Source organism: Corvus brachyrhynchos, unplaced genomic scaffold, assembly GCF_000691975.1.
Source record: "Corvus brachyrhynchos isolate BGI_N302 unplaced genomic scaffold, ASM69197v1 scaffold200, whole genome shotgun sequence".
Taxonomy (NCBI): Eukaryota; Metazoa; Chordata; class Aves; order Passeriformes; family Corvidae; genus Corvus; species Corvus brachyrhynchos.
Window position 1 is genome coordinate 2,878,763 of NW_008236184.1, and position 23,687 is coordinate 2,902,449.

Consider the following 23,687-nt stretch of genomic DNA (forward strand, 5'->3'; position numbering starts at 1 on the left):
GGCAGTTACCTTGAGTACAGTGAACTGCACTGGAGCTCACCTCAGATCACTCAGCGTTAGCCGTGCTTCTGGGAGAAGCAATGCCACAATGCAGGCCCTGCAGAGAAGTACCTCAGTGCCTGACAAGTGCTGCCACTGCGTGCTGTTATCCCATTATTACAGTTCAACAGCACCTGTGATTGCAACATTGAACACAGGGGTGGACACCAAAAGGCAAATGGGAGCAAAACTGCAGCTGACACATTGGGAACAGCTATTCTCTAGGTCTTGTTGCAACAAAAAGCAGCTCCTGAAGTGGGAAAGGAGATCAGGTTGATAAACACAGCAGGGTGTGTTCTTAGTAGACACATGGCAGAGAAACAGAGGAAAGAATGCCATCAGGAAGACAAAAAGTTCATGTCATCTGCACAGGCAATGAAACAATGTACCCTGGCTACCACAGAAGAGCCAGTGCTACATGTACAGAACAGATGTAAATTCTTTCCAGTACCTGGGCAACAGCACACAAGCCCAAAACAACTGCAGCAAAAGGCAAGTTGTTATAGAGCAGGCAGCTCTCATCGTTTTATATTTTGAACTAAATAAATTCCACAATGGGAACTACCACGTAACAGTACAGCCAAAGCAACTCTCAATGTCAGCCAAAGGTTCTGCAGTGGACTGATGGCAATCTGTCTGTCCCTGATACAGGCCCCACTCAGAACAGTTTGAAGAGAGCAGCAAATATCCCAGCTATTTTCATAGCAGGAGGAAAGAGCGACACCAAAACTGGACATGGAAAAATGCAAAGATCCTTCCTGGCAATTCCCTCTCCTGTCTGTAGCAAAACTCAAACTAAAACCTGACAAGCAGGCAAATATCAGATTTGAATTCACCAGTAACCATTTAAACCAAAAAATTTCAGAGAAAATTATCACTATCCATACCATGAAACACCATCTCGTAAAAGCCACTCAATTAGAATTGGTAGTAGGGACAATGTTGTTATTCACAAAGTATTTACAAATATGTCCTTCTGTTCTGTGAACAGGAGACTGGTAATTTTCCAGTATTCCAAACACCTAGAAAGTTTTGGAAAATTATTTTTAAATCTAGGCAATTTGATGAGATTATTATGTCATTTGCCTTGCCTTATCTTTGTGTTTGGACAGGGTGTTAGAAAACATCATGTAGGCTCCCTTTCCCATGAAAGGTTGGAGCAGCTGAGCTTTCAAGGTCTTTCCAACATGGGATATTTTGCAATTCTATAATTCTGTGATCTTCTCTCCATCCCCACATGTGCACACAAAAAAAAAGTGTGTCTACCTGTTATAGAGAAGAATATCGGGCTTCCAAATCAGTCCATCGGGGAAACGGACATTCTTCACTCCTGGGTATTCAGACACATTCCACTGTAGATAATGATCTGTCCAGTACTAAGCCATACACACAAAAAGTAGGTTAGGTCATCTCATCCACTGGTTTACTGTAGTTCTCCAGGGACTGGATGGGCTGAAACAGTAGGTGTTCTCTTGTTTAGCTTCAGGGAGTGAAATGTTTGGAAAGGGTGAATTAGGCCACCTAGAGCTCAATGGAACTCAAACCCCTCATTTTCAATTCATGCTGCAGTGCACATAACAGCCTAGAAGAGATTTGGGGTGCTTGTGTTTTATTGCTCACACTGTCTCAGGTGCCAGTTTGGGATTGAACTGCTTTTATAATTCATACAGTAACTTCCATTATCTTCATAGACAACTTTGTTTTCTGTTGTTGGAAATTCTCAGGTTGTAGTACCTCGCTAATAGCCATGCAGTAGAGCAGCCAGCATTCACTGCTGACAGAAGATGACTGTGATGCCACAAGGTTAGTGCCAGCGTAGAAGGTCTTGGCAGCTCCTGGGGCCTGGTGTTGGGCAACCTCTGAGGCAGCTGCTCTGTAGCACTGCTCGGTCCCACAAATTTCCTGCCGGGCTGGAGCTTCCCCTGCCAGAGGCGGCTGCCCTGGGGCTGCCTGTGCTCCTTTCAGCCCAGCCCTGGCTGCTGTCACAGGCAGGCTGTCACAGGCAGGCTGGCACAGTTGCACCAGTGGGGCTTTGATCTGAGCTCAGCACTGCTAAATCCCACACTCTGCCACCACCATATGGTGGTGCACAGCCATAAACAAGAGCAGAGCCCCAGCCTGCAGCCAGCTGAGCACTGTGGCAGCCCCAGCAAGCTGCTTACCTCCTGCACTCCAGGGAAACAGTACCATCAGCTGCTGTATTTTCCTGAAACTGAGGTTGTACATAACTCTTTACTATGCAAATGACTTGCCATGATACTAGGGTGGTTCCTGTTGTGCACCAAGGGTATAAAGAATAAAGTTCAATTTGTTTCACAAAATTTACAGATTTTTCTCTTATAATGTCTATGCTTCATTATAATGTGCTTCTATCTCCACATTATCTTGTTTATGCTAACTTTGCTTGGCTGTAGGCGTCATGTAACTTACAGTGAAGACTTGTCCAGATTTACCAAGCTGTTGCAATGCCAAATGTTAATTTCTTAAATGTAAACTTTTAAATGGGGGAGTAAATGTAGTACACTTACCCCTTCAGTCTAGTGGTCCTTGTGAAAATGTTTGATCAACATTAAGGTCAGGATAAATTGCCAGTGAGTATTGTGGAGGTAAATGTTATTGGTCATTCTCATAGGGTATTCACATCAAACTGGTCTATGTAATTCCTTGCATTACTGTCATAGGCAAGTTTTAGTTTGATAACACCAAGTAAGTCCCCAGTTAGCTGCATGCTGCTGGTATTCAAATACATTCTTGTACCTTTACAACAGCATAAATTACCATTTTGATGCATTCAACACAACTAATAGCATTCATCATGCAGCTTTTGTAAAGTGTTTACTATACTTATTCTTGGTCTGTGCTTCTATATTTATCTCATTTATTTTTTACAATGAGCTTGTAGCAAAACTGGACAAAAGATCTGAGTCATGCACTGCTTTTTCCTTTTGCTTTAATGATAATAGTTTTTTATGGAAATCTTCAATTATTTGGCTCTGTTCATAGTTTTTGTTTTTACAGTTTTCTAGTTAAGATACATGTGTTCATCTATACACAGCTTCTGTAAGCTGATCAACTGCTTCTCATCTTTTATCAGAAATTTTACATACATTTTCCCAGTAAACTGTTTTACATGAACTTCCTCGTAGACACGTCACTGTATTTTTTTAACACTTTATCTTTGTGTAATGTAGAAGTCCTGAGGCGACAAGATACATCTGTTTTTCCCAAAGGCCAGCAATGTAAGCAAATAAGCTGTGTGGGTCTGAGGCATTGAAAGCCGTGGCTCTCGTGGCTTTGGGTGACTCACTCTCAGAAGCTGCCAGAGCAGCTGCACTCACTGCCAGCTGAATGCATCCTGGATATCAACATACCCAATCATTTCCTATCCCAACTTACGTTAGGAGTTACCATGGCCACTACACTGTAGCACAGGGTGATGCTGAGTGACGTAAAGACAATTCAAGGGCAATAGAAAACTTAATATTCAAGTCTGGATTAGAGATAATGTTAAGCAGATTTTACGGTTGCTCTGTTAGCCTTGTGTACAAAGTGCTCACCCATCCAGCAGGGCATGAGCTGCTTCATTTTGCTTTAACTTTAGAGCTACTGTAGCTGAAGCACCTTTAATTTGGATTAAAATAGCAAAGAGCTCAGGGTGCTTAGGTTAGTACCAACCTGTGTGACCAGGCAAGGCTCCTGCTGTAACTTAGATCAAGTTTTAGATTTTTTATGCTGAGCAGTATTGCCATGGAGATAGTGGCCAGATGAAATAGTCTGCATGTATAAATACTAGATTTATATTCCCCTTTCTCCCAGGTTATTTTTTGTATTTAAGTATTTTGGTGATGATTACATAAAATGTATTTAAGATAGATTGCTGATTATACACACATACATATCAAGGAATTCAGTGGAGAGGGATTTCAGGGAAAAACTTATTTAGATCATTTAGAATAATAAAATGACATATGTTAGCCTTAAGCATGCTTCGAATCTGTCTAGAACACCAATAATAGAAAGTTAATATGCAAACACTTATTTTATGTGTACACAGGCCATGATGAGTGGCTACTTTTTTTGTAGTAACCAAGTGAGCTGCTCATTGCAGTCTTAACGTGCTCTATATCCAGTATATGCTCAGGTGAATAAATCAAAAGAAATACAGAATGTATAATATAATCAATGATTTTCTTAGGGGGGAAAAAAGACAATCTCAAAAAAGATAAGGATGATGTGAGATAAAAGAGAAGGAAAATAAATTATAGCCTCTTGAGTAAGAATTGTTGTCTCTTTTCCTGGTAAGAAATCATAGCAACTATAATCACTGTAGCTAAAAGCCAAAAGCATATTATATTTGACAGTTTTAATCTTGCTGTACAACAGGCCTGTAAAAAGGCATGAGTTGACTGCTTCTTCCATGTCAGATTTTCCTTGTGTATAAATGGAACAGCCATGCTATCCTTACAGGTCATCAGAATAGTCTTTCATTTGTTTCCTAGGGCCTACATCAGTGCAAGTGAGGTGCTCTACCGAAAATGTTACAGTAAAAGAAAAAATAATGCATTTAAACTGAATGAGCTGGTAAAAGAAACTGAAAGGTATAAAGTTTCTGCAGAAGCAGCATGATTGTCTGGGATAATAAAAATCTTCTGTAAACCTTTACTTAAACCAAACAGTTCCGTTTCTGTAATACTGATGGGAATTCAATTAATGGCAAATTCTCATCCATGCTGCTGTAGATGGAGAAAACTCCATGTCACCCTGTCTTCGCAGAGCTTATGACAAACTTATGGTTGAAATGTTTGTGGATGCATTAGGACTCCACAGGAGTTAGCATGCTAAGAAGCACCTTGTTAATTCTAAGTCATAATGTAACCTTTCACAGAAAACAATTTCAAAACAGTCTCATAAAGTTCTTGAACAGTCTATTATCTGTTTCATTTATTAAAAAGTGATTGAAAATTAACTACTGCCCAGCAATGCTGGCCATGAGTTAATGAGGACAAAGTTCTCTGCTGTGGTATGTAATGGTAGGAAAGAAAATCTGACATGGAAGAAGGAGTCAACTCATTTTTTTTACAGACCTGAAAGTTTTCTAAAATTCAAACCCCTCACCAGATTAAACTCTAAGACTGAAGGGAAAACCAAACATAGTTTCTAAACTTACCATTTGTAGCCAGATATTTGTTGTTAATACTTGATTCTTTTCATCCTGGAAAGAAGGATAATACCAGTAAAATGCATTTGACTATTATAAAATAGCCAGTTGTGCTAAAGTACCTTTCAAAGCAATGAGAATTGTTGCCACTTACTTATTGCAACAGAAGTTTTCACAGCTACTTTAATTTCAATTCGTATTACCACAGTCAGTCAAACTGTTTCCTGGGGGTATCCTTCTGCCATACTCTTCCCTGGGGCCCTTCTTCAATAAAGAATCTCCAAAGGCAAGGCAGATTAAAGCAGGGGCTGCCTGTATCACCTTTCGTAGGAGCAGCCCTCTCAGTAATTAACCTTATCCACTGGACATATGCAGACAGTAGAAAAAATAATGAGCAAAGTGTGGCTAAGCTCAGACAATGGGTGTTGAGGCCATTCTGAGGAGCTTCTTAACAGACAAGTAGCACCACTCATGTCAGCAGAACTATACAAAAAGCGTTGCATCAGCTTTACCAGAAAACTCTTGTCAGGGCAGAATATTATTATTTTTTTAAGGCCTTTCCCCTGGACTTCTGTGACTATTTGATGTAAGTTCAGGTGACAGAGTAGGCATCTTAATGCTAAAGTTGTAGAGTTTCTTTACTTCTCAGACACAGGAAAATATCTGTGACCTTTTTCTGTGGAGGTACCGTAGCAGTATCCACCTGGGTTGTGTGAAGCTAATGGAATATAGTATGTATCCAGTCAGTATTCCACATTTTCCAATCTGAGCACACAATCCCTGTCCCAACACCAGTCAAAGCTCGATTTACAGTCTAAGTGTCATAGGAAATTCAGTCACCTGTACAGCCTCAACTGGCAGAGTTGTTCATAGGTGTAGACCTCAACTTACATCTGTCACTCTTGAACTTAAATGTTGTTCCTAAATGCCAAAAAATGGCCAAAAATGTCTAATCACATTTGATACAATAAAAAAACCCTTTTTAAAATAATACACTTTACTAAAGGTCAATATTTTTCCTCTTCTGCTCTTGTTTTGTGAACTACTAACCAAGAAGAACTCCTGAGAGACCTTTCATTGCAGCCATTTTAGATCAGCACAATAGTAGGAAGTTACATAGCATGCAAAATCAAATACCCTGCAAGGGACAATGGCATTTTTAAAACAAGAGAAGCCTTTTGAGGAGCAGCATCAGTAAATGTATGACAATGTTACTAGGTTGTGTATAATCACAACTAAATGTACAACATACAAACAAATAGAAAGATTTTAGATAAAGGTCACCAATGTTCCTGAATAAAGTCCACCCCCAAATGCACACTCCTACCTTGCTTTAAAACAAAAAGTAAAATAAAAAATATAAATAATCACAGACCACAGCTAGTCATTCAGTACTTTTCCTCTCTATTTTCTGCTTCATCACCTCCATGAACCTTTTTCAAAACTATCTCAAGTGAACAACTAATTTAAATGGCATCCTGCGGAAACAGGTCTCTAACCATTTGGTTTCAGAAATCCATTATTAAGCTCCACTGAATTTGCATGGTGAAGGCATTGCTGAAGATGTCAGCCAGCCAAAGCAGTAATTAATTTACAATAGTAGCTGTTATTCTCTAGCCACATAAACATTAATTTGGAACCTCTCTCAACAACCTGCTTATAGTGTTAGAGCACAACAAAAGTAGTTTGCATGGGATATTTAATTCATGAATGAAGAAACAATCCTTAAGAGATCATTCACATCATCATGAACTAAAGGCTATTGAGAAGTGTTGCCAATTAAGGACATGTAAAACCTACATGTTTCTATTAATCATAGCCAATTTTAGGTGAGATGTAATTACTGCCAATGATAACTTATCCTCCAAAGTTCGACAGTATTTTCTCAGAGCTCTGTGTGCTGTCCCAGGTGAACATGACAAGTTCCTATAAAGTAATGTCCCAGCTCAGCCCCTGAGCAAAGCTGAGAGCACCACTGCTATGCGGTTTCTCTGCACAGGCATAACTGGCAACTCAAAGGTGCAGAGCAATTCAGAATCCATTGTGTTGTGAGAAGCCTGTTTCAGGACTATTAGCTGAATGGCATGTACTCCTGCATGGTTAAATCCTGAGTTAAACTCTCATTTTATTCCCAGTGTGATCTCTTTCTACACTTGAATGGCCTCAGCTTTAAATTAGTGATGTTTCAAAAAGTCCTTTTCAGCAGCCAGAGATTGCACTGAAGCCAGAGTGTTGCTGGTGCTTAAGCTGATGCTGTGCCACAGGGATGTGCTGGGAGAGCCTGAGCCCACAGCACAGGCACATGAACTACTTTAGGAGTAGCAGGAGGGAGCCCTACTATCAGTGCAGATCACAGACCCAGGCTAGAGAGCCACCACTGAGCACTCAAAGTAGCAGAGCTGAGGGGGACAGCAGACTTTTAAACCAGCTGTGCTGCTGGCAGGATGATTCAGCTGCCAGGCACTGCCAGGCACATGGCAGAGCCATCACAGGTTGGCATGCAGGACATTCTGCAAGCATATTCTGAAAGCCAAGAGTTATTCTGAAGTGTGATCTTTCACTCAAACCTAGCTCAAAGAGGCTATTCTGAGAGCACTGACTCAAATGTAACTTGTACTGTGAAGACAAGCCCTGCATGAAGATGGCCCATGCTGTTTTCATGGTGTTTCTTTCTGTTATTTGAAGCATTTAGAGCCTGAAAGAGGGTTACATATGAACTAAGTAATTTCCACTTGGATCGCTATATTTAAGGTTCCATCCGTGTTTGAATCATAAATCCTACCATTGCTCCTCACCTATAAAAACTTTATTGCCTGCTGAGGCTTGGTTTATAGCAGTGTTTTGGGTTTTTAATACTGTTTATTGGAGCAAACAATTTCCAACATTTTAGTCATTACTGGATTGACTCACCCATCACTAGCAGAAAGATTCTTATTTTAGAGGGCTTGTCACTCTCTGTATCCCCAGGTAAAGCTGGTGACAGGAGACATCCTGCAGGGTTTCTCCCTGCTTAGGAGAGTTTTTTGGACACTGTTTTAAATTCTTCACAGCAAACTACATTAACACTCTTCTCATCAGAGTTGTGCACTACCTCCCCATAAGATGATGGGTGGGCTTGAAATGCTTCATAGGACTTCACCAGTTTTTGTCACTTCATTTTGTATACACTTAGAGAACACTTCATGTGTTTTGAAAACAAAAACCAAGGTTGCTCCTATTAAAAACCCTTTCTACTATAAAGGAGGAAAGAAAAATGGCTTCACAATATTATCTGAGGTGTTGGAGAACCTTCCCAACAGAGAATGAGACCAGACACCGTATCACACTTGGATTGGTGTGGTTTTTCCCCCACGCCAGCTGCTTTAGGATACTTGCTGTTCAGACAGTACTGGCCAAGTAGCCCTGCTAATGGAGAGTTAGGTTTCCTTGGCACAGTGGGAGGTGGGTGGGAGGCTGCTTTGGCCTACTCTATCCGTAACTACAGTCAGGATCTGAGAGGACAGATGGCAAATTGCTACTGCGCTGTTTGTCATGTATTTTGTGGCAGTGCAGTTAATGAAGGGAAAGTAGCTGACATCGGGAGACTTGAATGGTCCTTCATTCATTTTTGAAGGTAGAGGTAATAATTTCTACAGGTCTTTGAAGGAAATTGCACTGTCTCCATTTTTCCAGTTCCCACTCCTGCTATTGTCTGTTTTTTCAATTTATACAATCCATCAGACTGATCACCTTTGGAAACACAGTTACGAGAGTCTCAAATTATCCTTCCCTTACCCTGTGTTCATCAGAATATATAAAAGAAGAGATAGAAACTTGACAATGCTCTGTGAAGGGTGTAAGCCTGGACACTATAAACTTGGTAAGGACATGTGTCCTTTCAAATGGATTTCAGCACATGCAGCATCCACATTAGAAAAGCTATGCAGCAACTGCGACGGGAAAAATAACTGAAATAAAACTGCATGCCGAGAGAGTGGCATGCAGTGATGTGCAGCATCTAGCAAGAAACACATACTTCCCAGGGGACTAGCATAAGGTGATCTCCTGACTAAAATCTATGAGCTGTAATTTCTGCACTTCAAATTTAGATTCTTTATGTTTACATGGTTGAACCTCACCTAAGTTATAGATGAAGTTATGGCTCTTTGAACTGGGCTTCAATTACTTTGAATCTTAATAAAGACTTTGTAAGAACATTTTAAGACATCACTTGTTACAGCAGAATGCTATGTTCCTGATTGTTACCCTCTAGCAAAACTGAAGCTACTAACTGTAGTCTGAAGTTAACAACACCCTGACAGCCAGTGAGAGACACGTAAGACACTTTCTTTACTGATTTTCACTTTTGTGTGCTTGAATGTCATCCTACTGAAACCAGCAGGTTAGTCAGTTCATTAGCTCTTACTGTCTCAGCACTTGTTCATTAAACATTCTCAACATCTTCTGATCCACAATGTCAAATTACCTGTGCCTAATGACATTTCCCCCCCATCATTTACAATCCTGTTATGTTTAACTTTTGCTTGGGGTTTTCTTCCTGTTCTTTCAAGGTCATGCACTGAGCTCACTAAACTGTATCAGCTGAAAAAGCCTGAATTCCTACAGAATTAGTACTGAGAGGATGGGCTACAGGGTGAGTTAAGCACTCATAAAATGGCCAGGTGACAAAAGATGTCCTTATGTCCATACTTCAGGCAGCCAGAATGACAGGATGAATCCAAGATCCTCAGAAGTTATGGAGAGAAGTGAAAGGGCTGCACTTCCCATCCCTGCCCATGGTGCTGGTGCACAGCAGCACCCTGTGTGGCCAACCTGCAGGAGAGTCCAGAGGAGTGTCTCCATCTTCCCCCACCTGCAGCCCTGAGAGCACCAAAGTGACCTCTCAGTCTTCCCACACTAAGTCACCCTGGGGGTCCATTGCAAATATCCTCTCCTCATGTGCTGAGGTTAAAGCTAAACTTTTCTATTAAAGGTGGCTCAAGGCTTCTTAGTCATGCTGGCAAAATTGAATTTTGCTATCTCAGTGGTGAAGATAAAAATCAGTTACTTAAAAAAGCCATCCTGGTGCTTCTGCAGGGACACTGAAATGAAGACTGCAACTGCTGGCCAAGGACTACCCCTGATCACCCATAGGTGTGGGCTGGAGCTGCAGCCAGTCTTGAAGAATGTAGTAGAGGGAATTAAGAATTTTGGGGAGATTTGTATAGGAATAAAAAGCCAAACAAAGAGTTGTCAATGTGAAACAGGTTGTTCAAGCAGTATAAAGATGAAGAAAAAGTCAGTGTACATGATTTGTGAGATAAAAGTTTGGAATTCCTGATGCCTCTTCCCTACCTGACTTCCCTTTCACCATGAAAGAAATAGGCCAGTGCAATAACCCTTCACTTCTCCAGTGGTCAGCAATAGACCTTTTTATACAGTAAAATTATTTTGACTGAGCTTACAGCACATATTTCAAATTATGCAGAAAATGCTGTGTAAACAGTTATTCCCACTGCATAAATAATATTAATAATATTCCATGGTCCAGCATGTGAGACTCAACATCAGGAACAGACCACAGAATGTTTCTGATTTCTTAAAAATAGGTGCAAAAGACAGAAAATTATTCCATAAAATGTCAGAAGTGAAAAATATAAATTTTCACTGTTGCACAGCATTTTTTGAGACCATTTCAAACTTAAACACACATTTTTATTTGGTGTTCTGACTTTTGCCATACCAGTGACATTTTTGTATAAAAGCAGAGCTCTGGCATTTATGACTTAATCTTGTAGTGTTAGAGCCTCCTGCTGGGAAAGCCAGGCTCCTTCAAAACTAGAGCAACTGTTGCAAACTGTTGTTCAGCCGGAGTTGAACAGCACAGTCAGGATGTTGTGCCAGTTCTGCATGACCTGGCCTTGGGGTGTTAATGTTAAACGAGGGCCACTCCCTTCACATCAGCTGCTAATTTGCCCTGATTCTGTTGGTGCAAAGAATCTCCTGAAAAGTTGGTCCTCATTATTTTATACTCAGCCCCTAATTAGTGATGTTAGTGAAAGTTGAAAATTTTTAGGACATCACCTTCTTTTCCACCTTCCACTGCAAAGCAAATTTAGCCTGAGGTACCTTAACAGCTAGGATGATACCTGCCTGACTCTTGCCACCTGCTAACTCAGACTCTGGCTCCTTCAGACCTTTAGAGATAATTGCAGCTGTGCTCAGGATTTAGTTAAGTATCTCCTGTAGCATTAAGGTGAGTTTTATAGCGAAGTCTCCAAAACCCAGCCTGAAAATGTCTTCATTACTTGGTGTGCTTCTTGATCTTTGATTTAATTTTTTCTAGCTTTTTTTAATCAAAGAATTAAACTATAAAGGCCAACCAAAATGTGAGTAGTTAATTAAAATGAAATTTGATAACTTCTCTTCCACTGAGCTCTTAGGTTTATTAGACTTGTGATGGATGGCATATGAATGGCTCTTCATACAGTCTGCATGCTGGAGGTCTTTGAAATAAAAAATGGCTCAGGAGAATTGCTCCTGACTGGGAAAAGTGGAGGTTTGTTGATAGAGATAACACAGATGGAACAGATTGCTGCCATTATCCATTTTGATTTTTTAAGAAAGTTGACTTTGGACTGTAAATTTAATGAGGAACAAGGCAATAAATAGCTATTCTGGGGCTAACTGTGATACTTAAGTGTTATATTTGGGAAACAGGCGGAGTTTCCCTCTAGGGACACCTCCTCCTCACATTAATTTGTGATACAGTGAGTAAAGTTTATTGAAGTCCCCTAAATCTTTAGCATTTTCCTGGTTTGGGCTGGTTTCACTTCTACCAAGAGAAGGGCCAGGCTGAGCAGGGCAGTGTGAGCTCAGTGTGGATGGAAAGCAGCTTGTGGTGCTGGATGCAGGGGGTCCTGGGACAGGGGGTGCAGAGGCTGTGCTTGAGCCACAGCGAGCTCCTGTTTCCATGGGATAGAAACTGCAGTAGGATGGTATGCAAGTCACTAGGCCACACTCCTGAGGAAGAGCATCCAGCAGCTGGGAGGTAGAGAATGGAAGAGGAGGAAAGGAAACCTCCAGGTGAGAGTGGTGGACAGGTGCTCTAGTTTACAGTTCTGGTCTGTCTTTAACACTTGTGCCAGCACAGATTTAATACAAGGTTTACTATGAGCTTACACACAGTTACAATTCAGACTTAGTAACTGTAGAGTTTGACCTATGTGGAAGTCTGAAAAAAACAGGGATTTTCAGGTATCTGTTCTGCACAGGTATTGAAGCCTGGAGTTCCTCTGTCCCATGCACTGTTCAGGTGTACACAGAGTGAAACAAAACAGTGAGGAAGTAAACCTGAATACAACAGACAAGTATGCTTCTGCTTCAAGCTAAAGTTCTGTGGAAGTTGAAAGGTTTCTGAAGTTAAAATGCTAAAATATTACTAGAGCACTCTGTGCTGCTGGGATAGGAGGATAGGAGTAGATGTTCATTTTTGGCTTTTTTAATATCTCTTTTTTTTCTTAAAAATTAGAAAACTACAATTTGAATTTTACCTGGGTTAAGGTTGAGTTTGGAGTATGAGATAGAGAGTCAGATTACTTTGCTTAACCTAATTCGGGTGAACTCTGAGGGGGGTTGTTTGTTTTGCCTTTTTTTTTATAACTTGTGCTGTTTGTGTCTGAAAAAGGCCAGCATTTTCTCCACACCAACGTGTCTTACATGCTTTTGCAAAAAGCATTTGCTTTCTCCCCAATTACTTTATATTGCTTTAAAAGAAAGGCAGTTTACTCAGACCATACACAGGTCTCCCCAGATGGATGCAAATCCATCACAGCAAAAAGCTGCTGCAGAAAGAGCATAAAAGAGTGACCTTAACTCTGAGCACACCATCTGTGTGAGGAGCCTTCTTAGGATGTAGGAAAGTCTTTGTGTTCCAGATATGCTCTATTAGGTCTGAGTTGTGCTGCCATTGGCTGCACCAGGGCTTTGTCCTGGCAGTGGGCTGGAGAAGTGGCTTTCACAGAGTTCCAGGAAAAAGAAGCTGAGATTATAAATATGTGTAAGAGCCTCATGATGTACCATTTTTGTTACCATGGGGATGTAATTGTAACAGCAGTCTGTCTTCTTTTTTTTTTTTTTCAGTACATCATTGTTAACAAGAGATTGTATTTAGATATGAACACTTTCATCTTTGCAAAGACAAGCAGGGATAAGACATACAAAATGAGCAGAGTACAGCATAACTAATCACATACATCAGCATACCTTGTGTGAAAAATATATTTTTGAAGAGCAAGTTGTATTTTTCAAGTTACGTTATGAATTTCCATGATTAGTTGTAGGTTTCACTCAGTTCAATTTTTGAATACAGCATAGAGTTTAAAGTGCAGTTAAATTTATTGCAAACATGCAAAGTAATAACTGTGTTCTGTTGCTTTATTTACAAATAAGTCTTGATTCCAGTATATTTTGTAGCAGACTTCTGTTGAGAGGACTGAACCCTGAAATAGGCTCTAGGTGCTGATTACGATTGCCAGTCTGACACAGACAGGCATGTCAGTTCTGAACACGGAATTTGGGAACTACCAACCATTCCACAAGATAAGATCAAACAATAGAGCCCCATAGCCCCACTCATTACATAGTGTTAAAACCAGAGGGAATCAAAGCCTTTGAACACCGAAATTGAAAGGTCAGGTTGTTACACTTGAATGTACCAGCAGACTAAAGTTGAAGGAAAGTGTGTGTGATTTTTTCAAGGAGAGAAGAGAAAGTTATGGGAGAAAAAAGAGCTGAACCCAAAGCTGTCTCTTCCTCTCCCTGTGTGTGATCGGAGCACACAGCTCCAGCACCAGCCTGCTGCTGGCGTTCATCTATCCTATTTTTGTGAAGTGACAGCAACAAAAATTTCCACACCTGACCAGAGCACATTTTCCATGAGTTAGCATCAGCTGAAACCTTTGAGGAACACCAGAGCCACAGAGACAGAGGTATCGTACACAATCACGAGAAATAGCTCTGTGCATGACAAATGGACATACGTAAAGCCAGCTTCAGAGGATCAGACAGCACAGTGCTATTACTCATTCCAGAGAGTCTCTCTAACTATACTACATCCTACCTCCATCCTTCCAAGTACAGGAAAATTAAGCAAGAAGGAGTTGCTCCAAAATTCCTGTGGTATGTAACACTACCCATTATCTTCAATGTCTTGGGCTCTCGGTTCAATCTAGGATACAGCACAGACATCACCATGGCAATTAAAAAACTTCCTGGGAAGGGCAGAGTACAAAACACATTGGTGCTGAATGTTTCTGCAACTCTTGACACAGAAGTATTGCTAAGAGGCTTCAATAATTCGAGAAGATGAATTGTATTACAGAGGTTCTAGTTATTCCTTACCCTATGTCCTCTGATAGACACATTTGAGAGTCCTCTTTTAAGGGTCTTCCTTTCCTGCTTTCCATGAAAATCCATACTGTCCCCAATTCTCTTATATGCCTGTAGAGGATCACTTACAAAGGCACTGAGAAACTGTGAGCTTAGCTGAAAGGAATACTTTGATGGAAATCAACCACATCTCTGTTTTTTCACAAATGCAGCAAGCATCGACTGAAATGTCAGAACACCTACACGGTCCTTCAGGCTGCTTTTTCCGCAACACAAAAGAGCAAATTCTCCTCTGTGAAAAGATTATTTCTGTCTGTGGGGACAGAGATGGAGTGAGCTCTCCAAAATCCATAAAAATGCTCATCTGAATTTCTTGAGCTCTGCCAGTGCTCATTACTTTTTCTGTCCTCAATCTTGCATTTAGTTTTGGAGATGGTGGGTAAGAGGCTTCATTCCTTCCTTCCTTCCTCTCAAACCCTAAACCAGAACACTTGTGTAGTTACTGAGAGTAATTAAGGGGATGCTAAGCACAGAAATGTGCAAACACTCCTGACGGAACGCAACAAAAGCCAATAAAAGTTCAAAGTAGCAGTGCTGTATAATTAAACATGTGCATGGGTCCCCCAACTCTGCACATGGTTATTGATCATCTTCCCTTCAGGGTAGTTTTTTATGAGGAGCACACAAGGAATGAGGAGACAAGATTATAAACCAGGCAAATGTGGCTTCACATCACTACCAGATGATTTGGGAGAGATGAACTGGATGAATATCATATTCTTATCTTGCTGCCAGTGAGCAGCAGCATGGCTTCATGCCATGCTCTTAGTGCTTCACAGTTAGCTGTTGTTGAAGCCAGGGTTATCAGCCTTTTCTTTTTACAAATCAAATTCTAGTTGCAGTAACAGGCATGAAAATGCAAGCACAAGTGAAGGTTAAATCTGAATAGACATTTACTTCAGGCTGCTTTTGGTTATTCTTGGAAAATAAATCTTTTAATTTTGAATAAATTAAAAATAAATTGGCTAACACAGTAAATTATTTAAGTAATTAAAATTCTAAGTGAATTTTAAAAGATTTCTTTTTCTATATAAGTGCTTGTACAAATAGGCTCCCCACTGCCGACCCATTGTGAGATCCTTTTTTTTTTAATCTTTCTTTCTTTTCCATTTTTGTAACTCACAGATATATTTAGATTGGGAACAGTTGGATTGTTTAGTAGTCTATTCAGGCAAATACGGTGAAGAGTTCAGGAGAAACTGAAGAATTCACATCTGTATCATCTAAATTTGAAATAATTAACATTTGAATGTTTTTATGTTAATATGCTGTTCATAGATATAGAATTGTTTGCTTCCAATCCATTGACAATACTTTGTTCAAGTGCTGTCAGCAATATTAGATTTGTAAATGACTGGAAACTTGATAGCATGTGCTTTGCTGAGAGAAAAGCAGACACTGTATCCGTGGGCCTCTGAGAATGCAGCCCTGAGCAGAGACAGAGAACAGAAACAGAAATACCACCTTGCTTTAGCAGCACTTCCTGCCTTCCCTTGCCATCATCCCCAAGATTGCTGCAGCACATTCCTGCCAACTTGTAGACTCACACAGATCACACTACAGGAGTGGGGCTGAGGCCGTGATGGTTACCTGGGAGTTGCTTTTCCCCACATAAATCACCCAGCCCACAGCATCCTCCCACAGCACTTCCAGAAGCCTTTCCAGGAAGGAAATGGGCAGCCACCTGTATTTGAACTCCCTTCTCGTGCATGTTGACACTGCAGTCAGAGGCAAATCAAACCCAGGAGGAACCCAGACAGCTCCCATCTTTCTGCGCACAGCAGAAGAGGCTTTCCCAAGGAGCAGCACGTTTATGGAGCATGTAATTGGTCTGTGCAAGCAGAGACCAAGCCACACACACAGGGACAGGGCTCCTCCTCGGCTGGGGCTGAGGCCATGGCTCTCCCAGGAACATGGCAACAGGGAAACCATTTACCAGGCACACAGGGCTGCAAAGGCTCATCAAGCACTTGTACTTTAGGGAGCCACATCCTTGGCCAGTGCAGGTCAGTGGAGCTCCACTAGCCAAGAACAAGAACATTTATGAAGAAAAATACAGGACTTTCAATCTTTTCATACAAATTACCACAGACCATAACAAGCTGATCCATACTGGTCAAAACAAAAGATATGAACTTGTGTATTAAATAGTGACATCCTGTATTGTCTAGTATTTGAACGTGACAGTCTTTTTTAAAAAGAGGAACAACTCTGAATATTACAAGGAGTATATTCATTTCAGTCCCAAACATCTGTGAATTAAAAGCTTTGTATAAGACCAAGTATTAGCCAGATCTGACTCCCAGAAATTACATCTTGCACTGTGATTTTGTTTCATTAGCTGATTAGTGAGGACTACTAATAATTACTAGATAATGTAACTTTGCAGGTTCTGTTGTTCTAGTAAGAGTCCCTGTGTAAAATGTGAAGCCTTTATGTGGTGGGCCCTGTGCTCTACAACAGTGTCACAGAGGAGTCTGTTTGCTAGCACCTTAGCCGTGCTTTTCACAGGAAGGTTACAAGCCTTTTTCATCACAAGTGACATAGAAGTAGATGTTTAGTCACTTTTTAAGTTAATGGGGCATCCATACCAATGCAGTTAGGAAAAAAAAAAAGAGGCACTGAGTTTTTATGATTCGGGCTGATATTTGTATCACAAAGAATAAGAAAAATGTTTGAGAAACTGCTTCACCTAACTCCTATTAAGAAGAAAACCCACACAAACAGAAAAACCCCAGCTGATTTGTATTACAAAACCGTTCCAAACACCTCTCCTGTGGAACCAGAAAGCAGAATAGAAGTTCTGATTTTCACATACAATGAACATCTCTAATGTCCTCAAGCGAACTATTATGAGGAGGTTTTTTTATAGCCTTTAGTCAGTCCCTTTTTCCTTCCTGCAAACTGTCTTTAATTAGTGTACATTCATTGCTTCCCATTCCAACCTACACATCCTCCTGTATTTAAAATATCCTTCCAGACCTAACACTGGTTGAGAAGACTAGGTAAAAGAAAGATGCTGACAGAACAGTTTAAAAATCCAGAAGATATTTAGAAGCACAGGAAAGATGGACAAGTATCACAGAAATAAGGTTGCAGTTGCTCTTAGTATATTAATAGCTCACCAGAGTAGGGTAGGGAGAGGTGTTGTCTGCTTGTTAAAGTAGATCAATTACCAGAATATTTTAGACTCTTGTCTGATCTGTTCTGCATATTTCATGGAAAAATAGAATACCCTGTTTTCTGTTATAACCAGTAACTTTCGTGGTATTAAACTAACTAAAAATATCAGAAGGCATATCGCAGCACCTTTCCAGTTTTCTAAACTCTAAGGAATAAATTGTGGTGGAATGGAAATGGCTGCAAAATAAAAGTGCAAACAGTTTCTCCCTTTAGCATGGCAGGAAAAAAGATAAAGCCACAAATTAAGAAGAAAATAAAGCTTGGAGAGATATTTTCTAACGTACACAAATGAATGCTAAAATTAAAAGAATAATGCAGATTTGATGAGCTTTTGCCACAGCCGTTGTTTGCAAAGAGGCTGCTGAGGCCTGATAAATAGCTTAGGAACCTTGTTAGCACCATTTTTCAATGAGCCTCTTGATTTTTTTGTTTTATTCATTTTTCCAGATTTAAATTTCTTTTTCTCTTTTTTTTTCTTGTTTTTTTTTTTTCTTTTTTTGGCGGGGATGATGTTTGTTTTATAGTCTGTTTCTTTACAGAAGCTGTTCTGCTTCTTTGAATGACAGCATAATTTTCTTTTCAAAGTTTCAAAATATTTCACATTACTATCTTGCCCAGTGGGTCCGGGGTATTGGATTGCAAATACCGAATTGCAGATCCTTATGCAGAGCCTTTGCAAAGCATTGTATGTAAGTCATTGAAGTCAGCTGGATCACTTCACTGTGTAAAACGACACAAGGACAAAAGCCCTTGAATATATAAAACTAAGTCATGCAAGTAACCAAGGGCAATGTAGGATAAGCAAACTTTGACTAAGTTCAGATAAATGTAAAAAAGTTTGCATGCTTTCATTTATCCTTTGGTCTGCACAAGTGAGCTGAACAGCCTAAAGGAACAGGATTTCTCTTGAGATTCTGCTCCTGCTCACTACATACAAACAACTATTCAGCGCTTTTCTTTCCCCTAACTAGAAATTTTATACAAAGAAACAGGAGAAACTGGAAAATAAGCTAAAACTGTTGTATAGTAAATTATTTAATTAGCCAGCAAGTGTCTGCAGGAACCATGAAAGTTTCCTGACTAAACAGTGTTATGCAACATAAGTAAGAATTTGAGTATTCATGTAGATAAGTAGCTTAATTCAACTTCCTTAAATAAATTATTAAATGCTGATTCTTCAGCTAGTAAAAAAATTTAACTAATTTATGATCAGATTAGACCAAAATGGTCACACTCATACCCACCAGAATGTTTGTCACCATGAGTCTTGTTGAAGAAGTCACAAGCTAAGATAGTATTGGTCCAGCATTCTCCCAAGTTTTACAACTTGAATCAGAGACAGACCTCGCTTGGGTTTTTTGAAATATATGACATGTTTAGTGAAGAACCACCACAGGTAGTTTTGCGAGCAGTTTAAGCTAATCTAAAGACAAAGTACAGGTCATGTAGAGAACTGACCCCCCAAAAAAGGATGAGGTAACTCTTACTCAGAGAGGCGCTGGTGCAAGCCAAAGCTGTGGGAGCATGAGCCCAGAACTCAGTGAGATCTCTTCCAGTAGCAAAGGCCAAGATCAGCTTAGAACACTCCCAAAGTGCTGCCCCAAGTTCCACATAGAAAGCTGGTAAAAATTCTAGATTCAAACCAGAAAGCTGCAAATCTTAAATACTGAGAGTGAACCACTGACAGCTACTCTAAGAATGAGTTCTGCCACGTGGGTTTGCCAAGACTTCATTCTCTAGTTTTCTGCTATGTTTATACACACCTTGCTGCAAATGGTCAAGAAATCTGGAATATTTCGCCGAAAGTATCTTTTTGTTGTGTAACCCATTTTACTGAAGAAGAAAAGGTGTCATTTTTCTAGAAGTGTTTTTTTAGTACTATTCCCAAGTTGAAAAATAGGAAGTTATGCTTAGATGTTTGGAAAAGTCTACCATGATGGAAGTTGAATACTGAAACAGGCTGCCCAGGAAGGTTGAGGAAACTTTGGCTGTGGAAGTGGTCAACACTTGACACAGTCCTGAGTAACATGATCTATTTAAGACATCTTTGCAGTAGGGGAGTGGACAAGATAAACTCTAGAGGCCCTTTCCAAGCTAAAATAAGATTGTGATTTTTCTACTTACTTAGATAGCAGTAAAAATTGAGTTTGAACTATCGCTCTATATCTCAGTGTATTCCAATTTTTCATGTTTGTGTCTCTAAGCAGTCATTTGCAGTATAAATGTGGGACTCTTTAACATTAATTTCTAAGGTTTCATCTTCTGACTTTTGGGGATGAGATACCCTCCCATAAGTTTCTCTCAATTGTATTAACTTACAGTTGATACAGATATGTCTATTGTACAAATGCCAGGCTAGGCACAAACTTCACACCCTCATGCTCACTGCATTTGTTTTTCTATGCCATTCACTATTCTGTATGAGATACAGTAGAGTAGGAACAGCACTGCTGCTGTCTCTATTCCTAGTTTTCCCTCTAAACCAATAGGAAGTGGCTGAATATTCTCCTCTAATACTGTTATTGGGATGGATGTTACAAGAGAAAACAACACTGTTAGAAGGTATTTACCTCCATACAGTGTTTAAAAATGTGGTGGCTGTAATTTTTTCGGGTGTGGGAATTATATAATATCAGTGTATTTCAATAATCCGTTTCTCAAAAATGTGTATGCTGGAAATTTTCCTAAGCCTAAGTTAGGTTAAGATTCCGTGCCAGCACTGAAATACCAGACAAGCAGAAGCCAAAGACCAGTTTTATGTGCAGATTGAGGGGTTTCCATGAGGTGAGAAGTAGAGAAAAATATATAGCTTCTCTACATCCTATTCTTTATTTTCACTGCCATCGTACTGAAGCTATGACTCTGAGCAGCCATGCCCATCCATTAGCCCCTCTTCCTCTCCTTCCACTAAGGTATGTCTTAGTCTTTGTCTCAAGATTTTTCTTTTTGAAGTCCACTTTTTCAAACCTCTTACATTCCATTTTGCATCCCATCCTCTTCCACCTTTCTTCCAAATTCCTTTGCTGTGTCTCAGGCCTACCACGTACTCCCTGCCTAAGCACTCCCTTAGTTTCCTAGCTCTCCTCTTGGGTCATGCATCCCCAAACTGCGTTTTTCTCATGCTGCCACTGTTTTTCCTCCCCATTTAGAAACATTTTGTATGATTTACTATGCCAGCTTGCATTCTCATTAGACAATTAAGTAACTATTTTCTAGTGAACTACACTAAGCTGGGGCAATTGGCACTTACAGATCTCTCATTATGTACTGCTGATACTAGCATGCATATTAATGTGCAATACCATTAAAAGAAAAACATATCTACAACCATGGGGTAGAAAATTTCTAGTTTTAATAGGACAGGTTAAAACTAGAAGTGTAAGGTAGGAAACATCTACTGTATTTAGAAAAGATTTCATATACTGTCTCCCTTTTCCTGTCAGCAAAGTCTGAGTGGAATGGAAGAGACTTCACATAAGGAATAGCAGCAACCAGGATCCAGCCTGGCTCAATCTGTTCTAGGAGGGATTTGATGGATTGGCTCTGGAGAGGTCTCACTCCCAACTAGACTCAGTGGCTATCAGCTGAAAAGCCATTAAAGTGAATATATGAACTACAGGAAAGTATGATGGTGACATGTTTTGTTTCTAGCTTGTTAAACCAGTAATTGTTATTGCAAGTAGCTATCATTCCCACCAACATTTGCTTCTTGTTGACAATGAAGAAAACTCATTTGTTTAATAGCTTGAAGCTTAATTTACTTCATGGTTGGTTTCTTTCTTTGGCTGTCAATCCCAGATCTCTGAGAAAGAAATGCAGTGAGTTTTATGGCAAGCAGAATGAGCTGTAACTAAACAGCCAGTACAAAAACTAAGGTTTCTGACTGACTAAGGGGGTTTCTTGAAAGGGACATAGGATCAAAAGCGCCCTTTTGAACCATATTAGCCAAGACTGCCAGTCATTGAGTACACCCAGATTGGCTAGTGATCTGTGGGTATTTTCCTTTCATTTTGTATGGGTTTTAATTCCATTTGACAGCTCCAGAAGAAATTAGCTCTGTGTCTTGAACTTTAGGCATCTGATGGGAAGATAATGGAATTTTGAGGTTAACTACAGTTTTAAGACTGTAACTTCCTTATTCGCTGTCATAGCTAGTTGAATTCAGTAAAAACAAACACTGTAAAGCCACTTATATGTTGAATTGCATCTCTGTGCTACTGTGACAGAGTGAAGCTTAAATTAGTCATATTTGAACCCAAAACCATCCTACAGTGCATTGTACAAGTACAGCACAGGAATATCTCTTGATATACTAACCAAGTGTGGTTGCAAATACAGTAGCTATTTAAGCATATAGAATGTAGCTATCTTGTCTACATACCAAAAGGAATAACATAACTTGGATTTTGGCCAGGATTTCCTCTTCCCTCCATCTTCCAAAATAGGCAGCTCTTAAGTGACCACCAGAAATCAAGAACTTTGGTTTTGCAAATCCCTCCCAGACTACACTGCTTGTTGGTTCTAAGGACAGTTAAGGATTCCAAAGGCAAAGTGTGCATTTTGAGCTCCCTTTGAAATATTTTGTACTGCTAAAAATGTTGGGAATTTTTGACAAGAGATCTAAGAAAGAGATAAACTGTACTTCTAAGTTTAGCTCTTTAAAGAGGCAGACAAAATTTGGCATTGTGTCTTGAATTATTTGTGCTTTCCAAATTCTTGTAATCTTTCTTTGCTATCTAAAATGTCCTTTCTAGGAAGGAAAAATCCACCCTTTGAAAGAGTTTCCTAGAAAGTTACAGACTTACCACATCCATGATCTGCATGAGGCTGAGAGTGAAATAGACAGTGAGTGGCTGGGAATCATTTGCAACTGGTCGCTCCAATGGATTATAATTTTTCAGCAGCTCCTTGTAGAGCTTCCTTTGGAACTCTCCTTGCAGGGACTCTTTGGGCACAGGAATAAACAGACAAATAATAAGGATTCTATATCAGAAAAAGCTCAGGCATGCTTTTTCACTCCTATCAGATATTATGTATCTATTATTACACCTGCTGCACTCCCAGAAAAATGCCACTGTATTTCAAATAGTTCATTAGCTACTGCAACAAAATCCTAATCACAAATGTTCATCCCAGCCTTTAAGGGGGATTGCCTCTTTGATCAATTCTTGACTGGCCAGGAGCGATACATTCTAAATGCTAATGATGCTTTCTCAATGTATGCACCGTTCGATCCAGCAGCAAGAAGCGATGAAGAGGAAATACAGTACCTGTGATTTGACACCTGTCCTGGCATAGCTATAACCAGAAAAGCAGAGCAGAGATACGGCAGAGGGCATCAGTAAGACAATGGGAGAAAAATGGCCACAGGTTAGATTGAACATCGCTCTCAGGCTGCTTCAGACAGAGAACTCTTTGGGGCAAGTAGTCTCCGCTTTGTTCCCTGTTCATTAAGTGGGGTACGGGGTCCCTGGCAGAGATGATAGGCACTACATTAATATACATGCTAGTATTCGGGGATTTCCGTCCTTTTTACACTTCAAATCCAAGGAGGATTCTTAGTCTGCCGTCTTTCTGTGCAGGGAAGGAACAGGTCTACCTGACTAGAGCAGAGTAGACCAGGGACAGAGGCAGTTGTCGAATGAAGGGAAATGTGCGACAGGGTAGGAACAGGTGCTCTGGATGTGAGCTCTCCCTGTCCCACTCCAGACGGACTTTCCTTTTCCCAATTTTCTAGTCCTGCACTCCCCTCACAGAAAACCGCAGCCTCTGCCCTGGGGCAGCCACCATTTAAGTCCCTTGACGGAGTTCGCTCCCCCATCCCCACCGTCCGTTTCCCGTGTCCCTTCCCAGCAGGTCCCAGCGCCGGCCAGCCCTC

At 40.3% G+C, this 23,687-nt stretch overlaps 1 protein-coding gene across 1 annotated transcript in view; it reads right to left on the reverse strand.

Annotated features, from left to right (window-relative positions):
* The window catches only part of LOC108447296 (neuronal acetylcholine receptor subunit alpha-7-like), a 29,021-nt gene that overhangs the window by 2,229 nt on the left and 3,105 nt on the right, over positions 1-23,687 (reverse strand). Inside the window, exons 2-4 of the mRNA XM_017736833.1 lie at positions 22,615-22,792; positions 5,207-5,251; positions 1,306-1,415 (exon numbers count right to left, since the gene is read on the reverse strand). Of these exons, the coding sequence (XP_017592322.1) occupies positions 1,306-1,415; positions 5,207-5,251; positions 22,615-22,792 (333 nt within the window). The remainder of the gene's footprint in view (positions 1-1,305; positions 1,416-5,206; positions 5,252-22,614; positions 22,793-23,687) is intronic.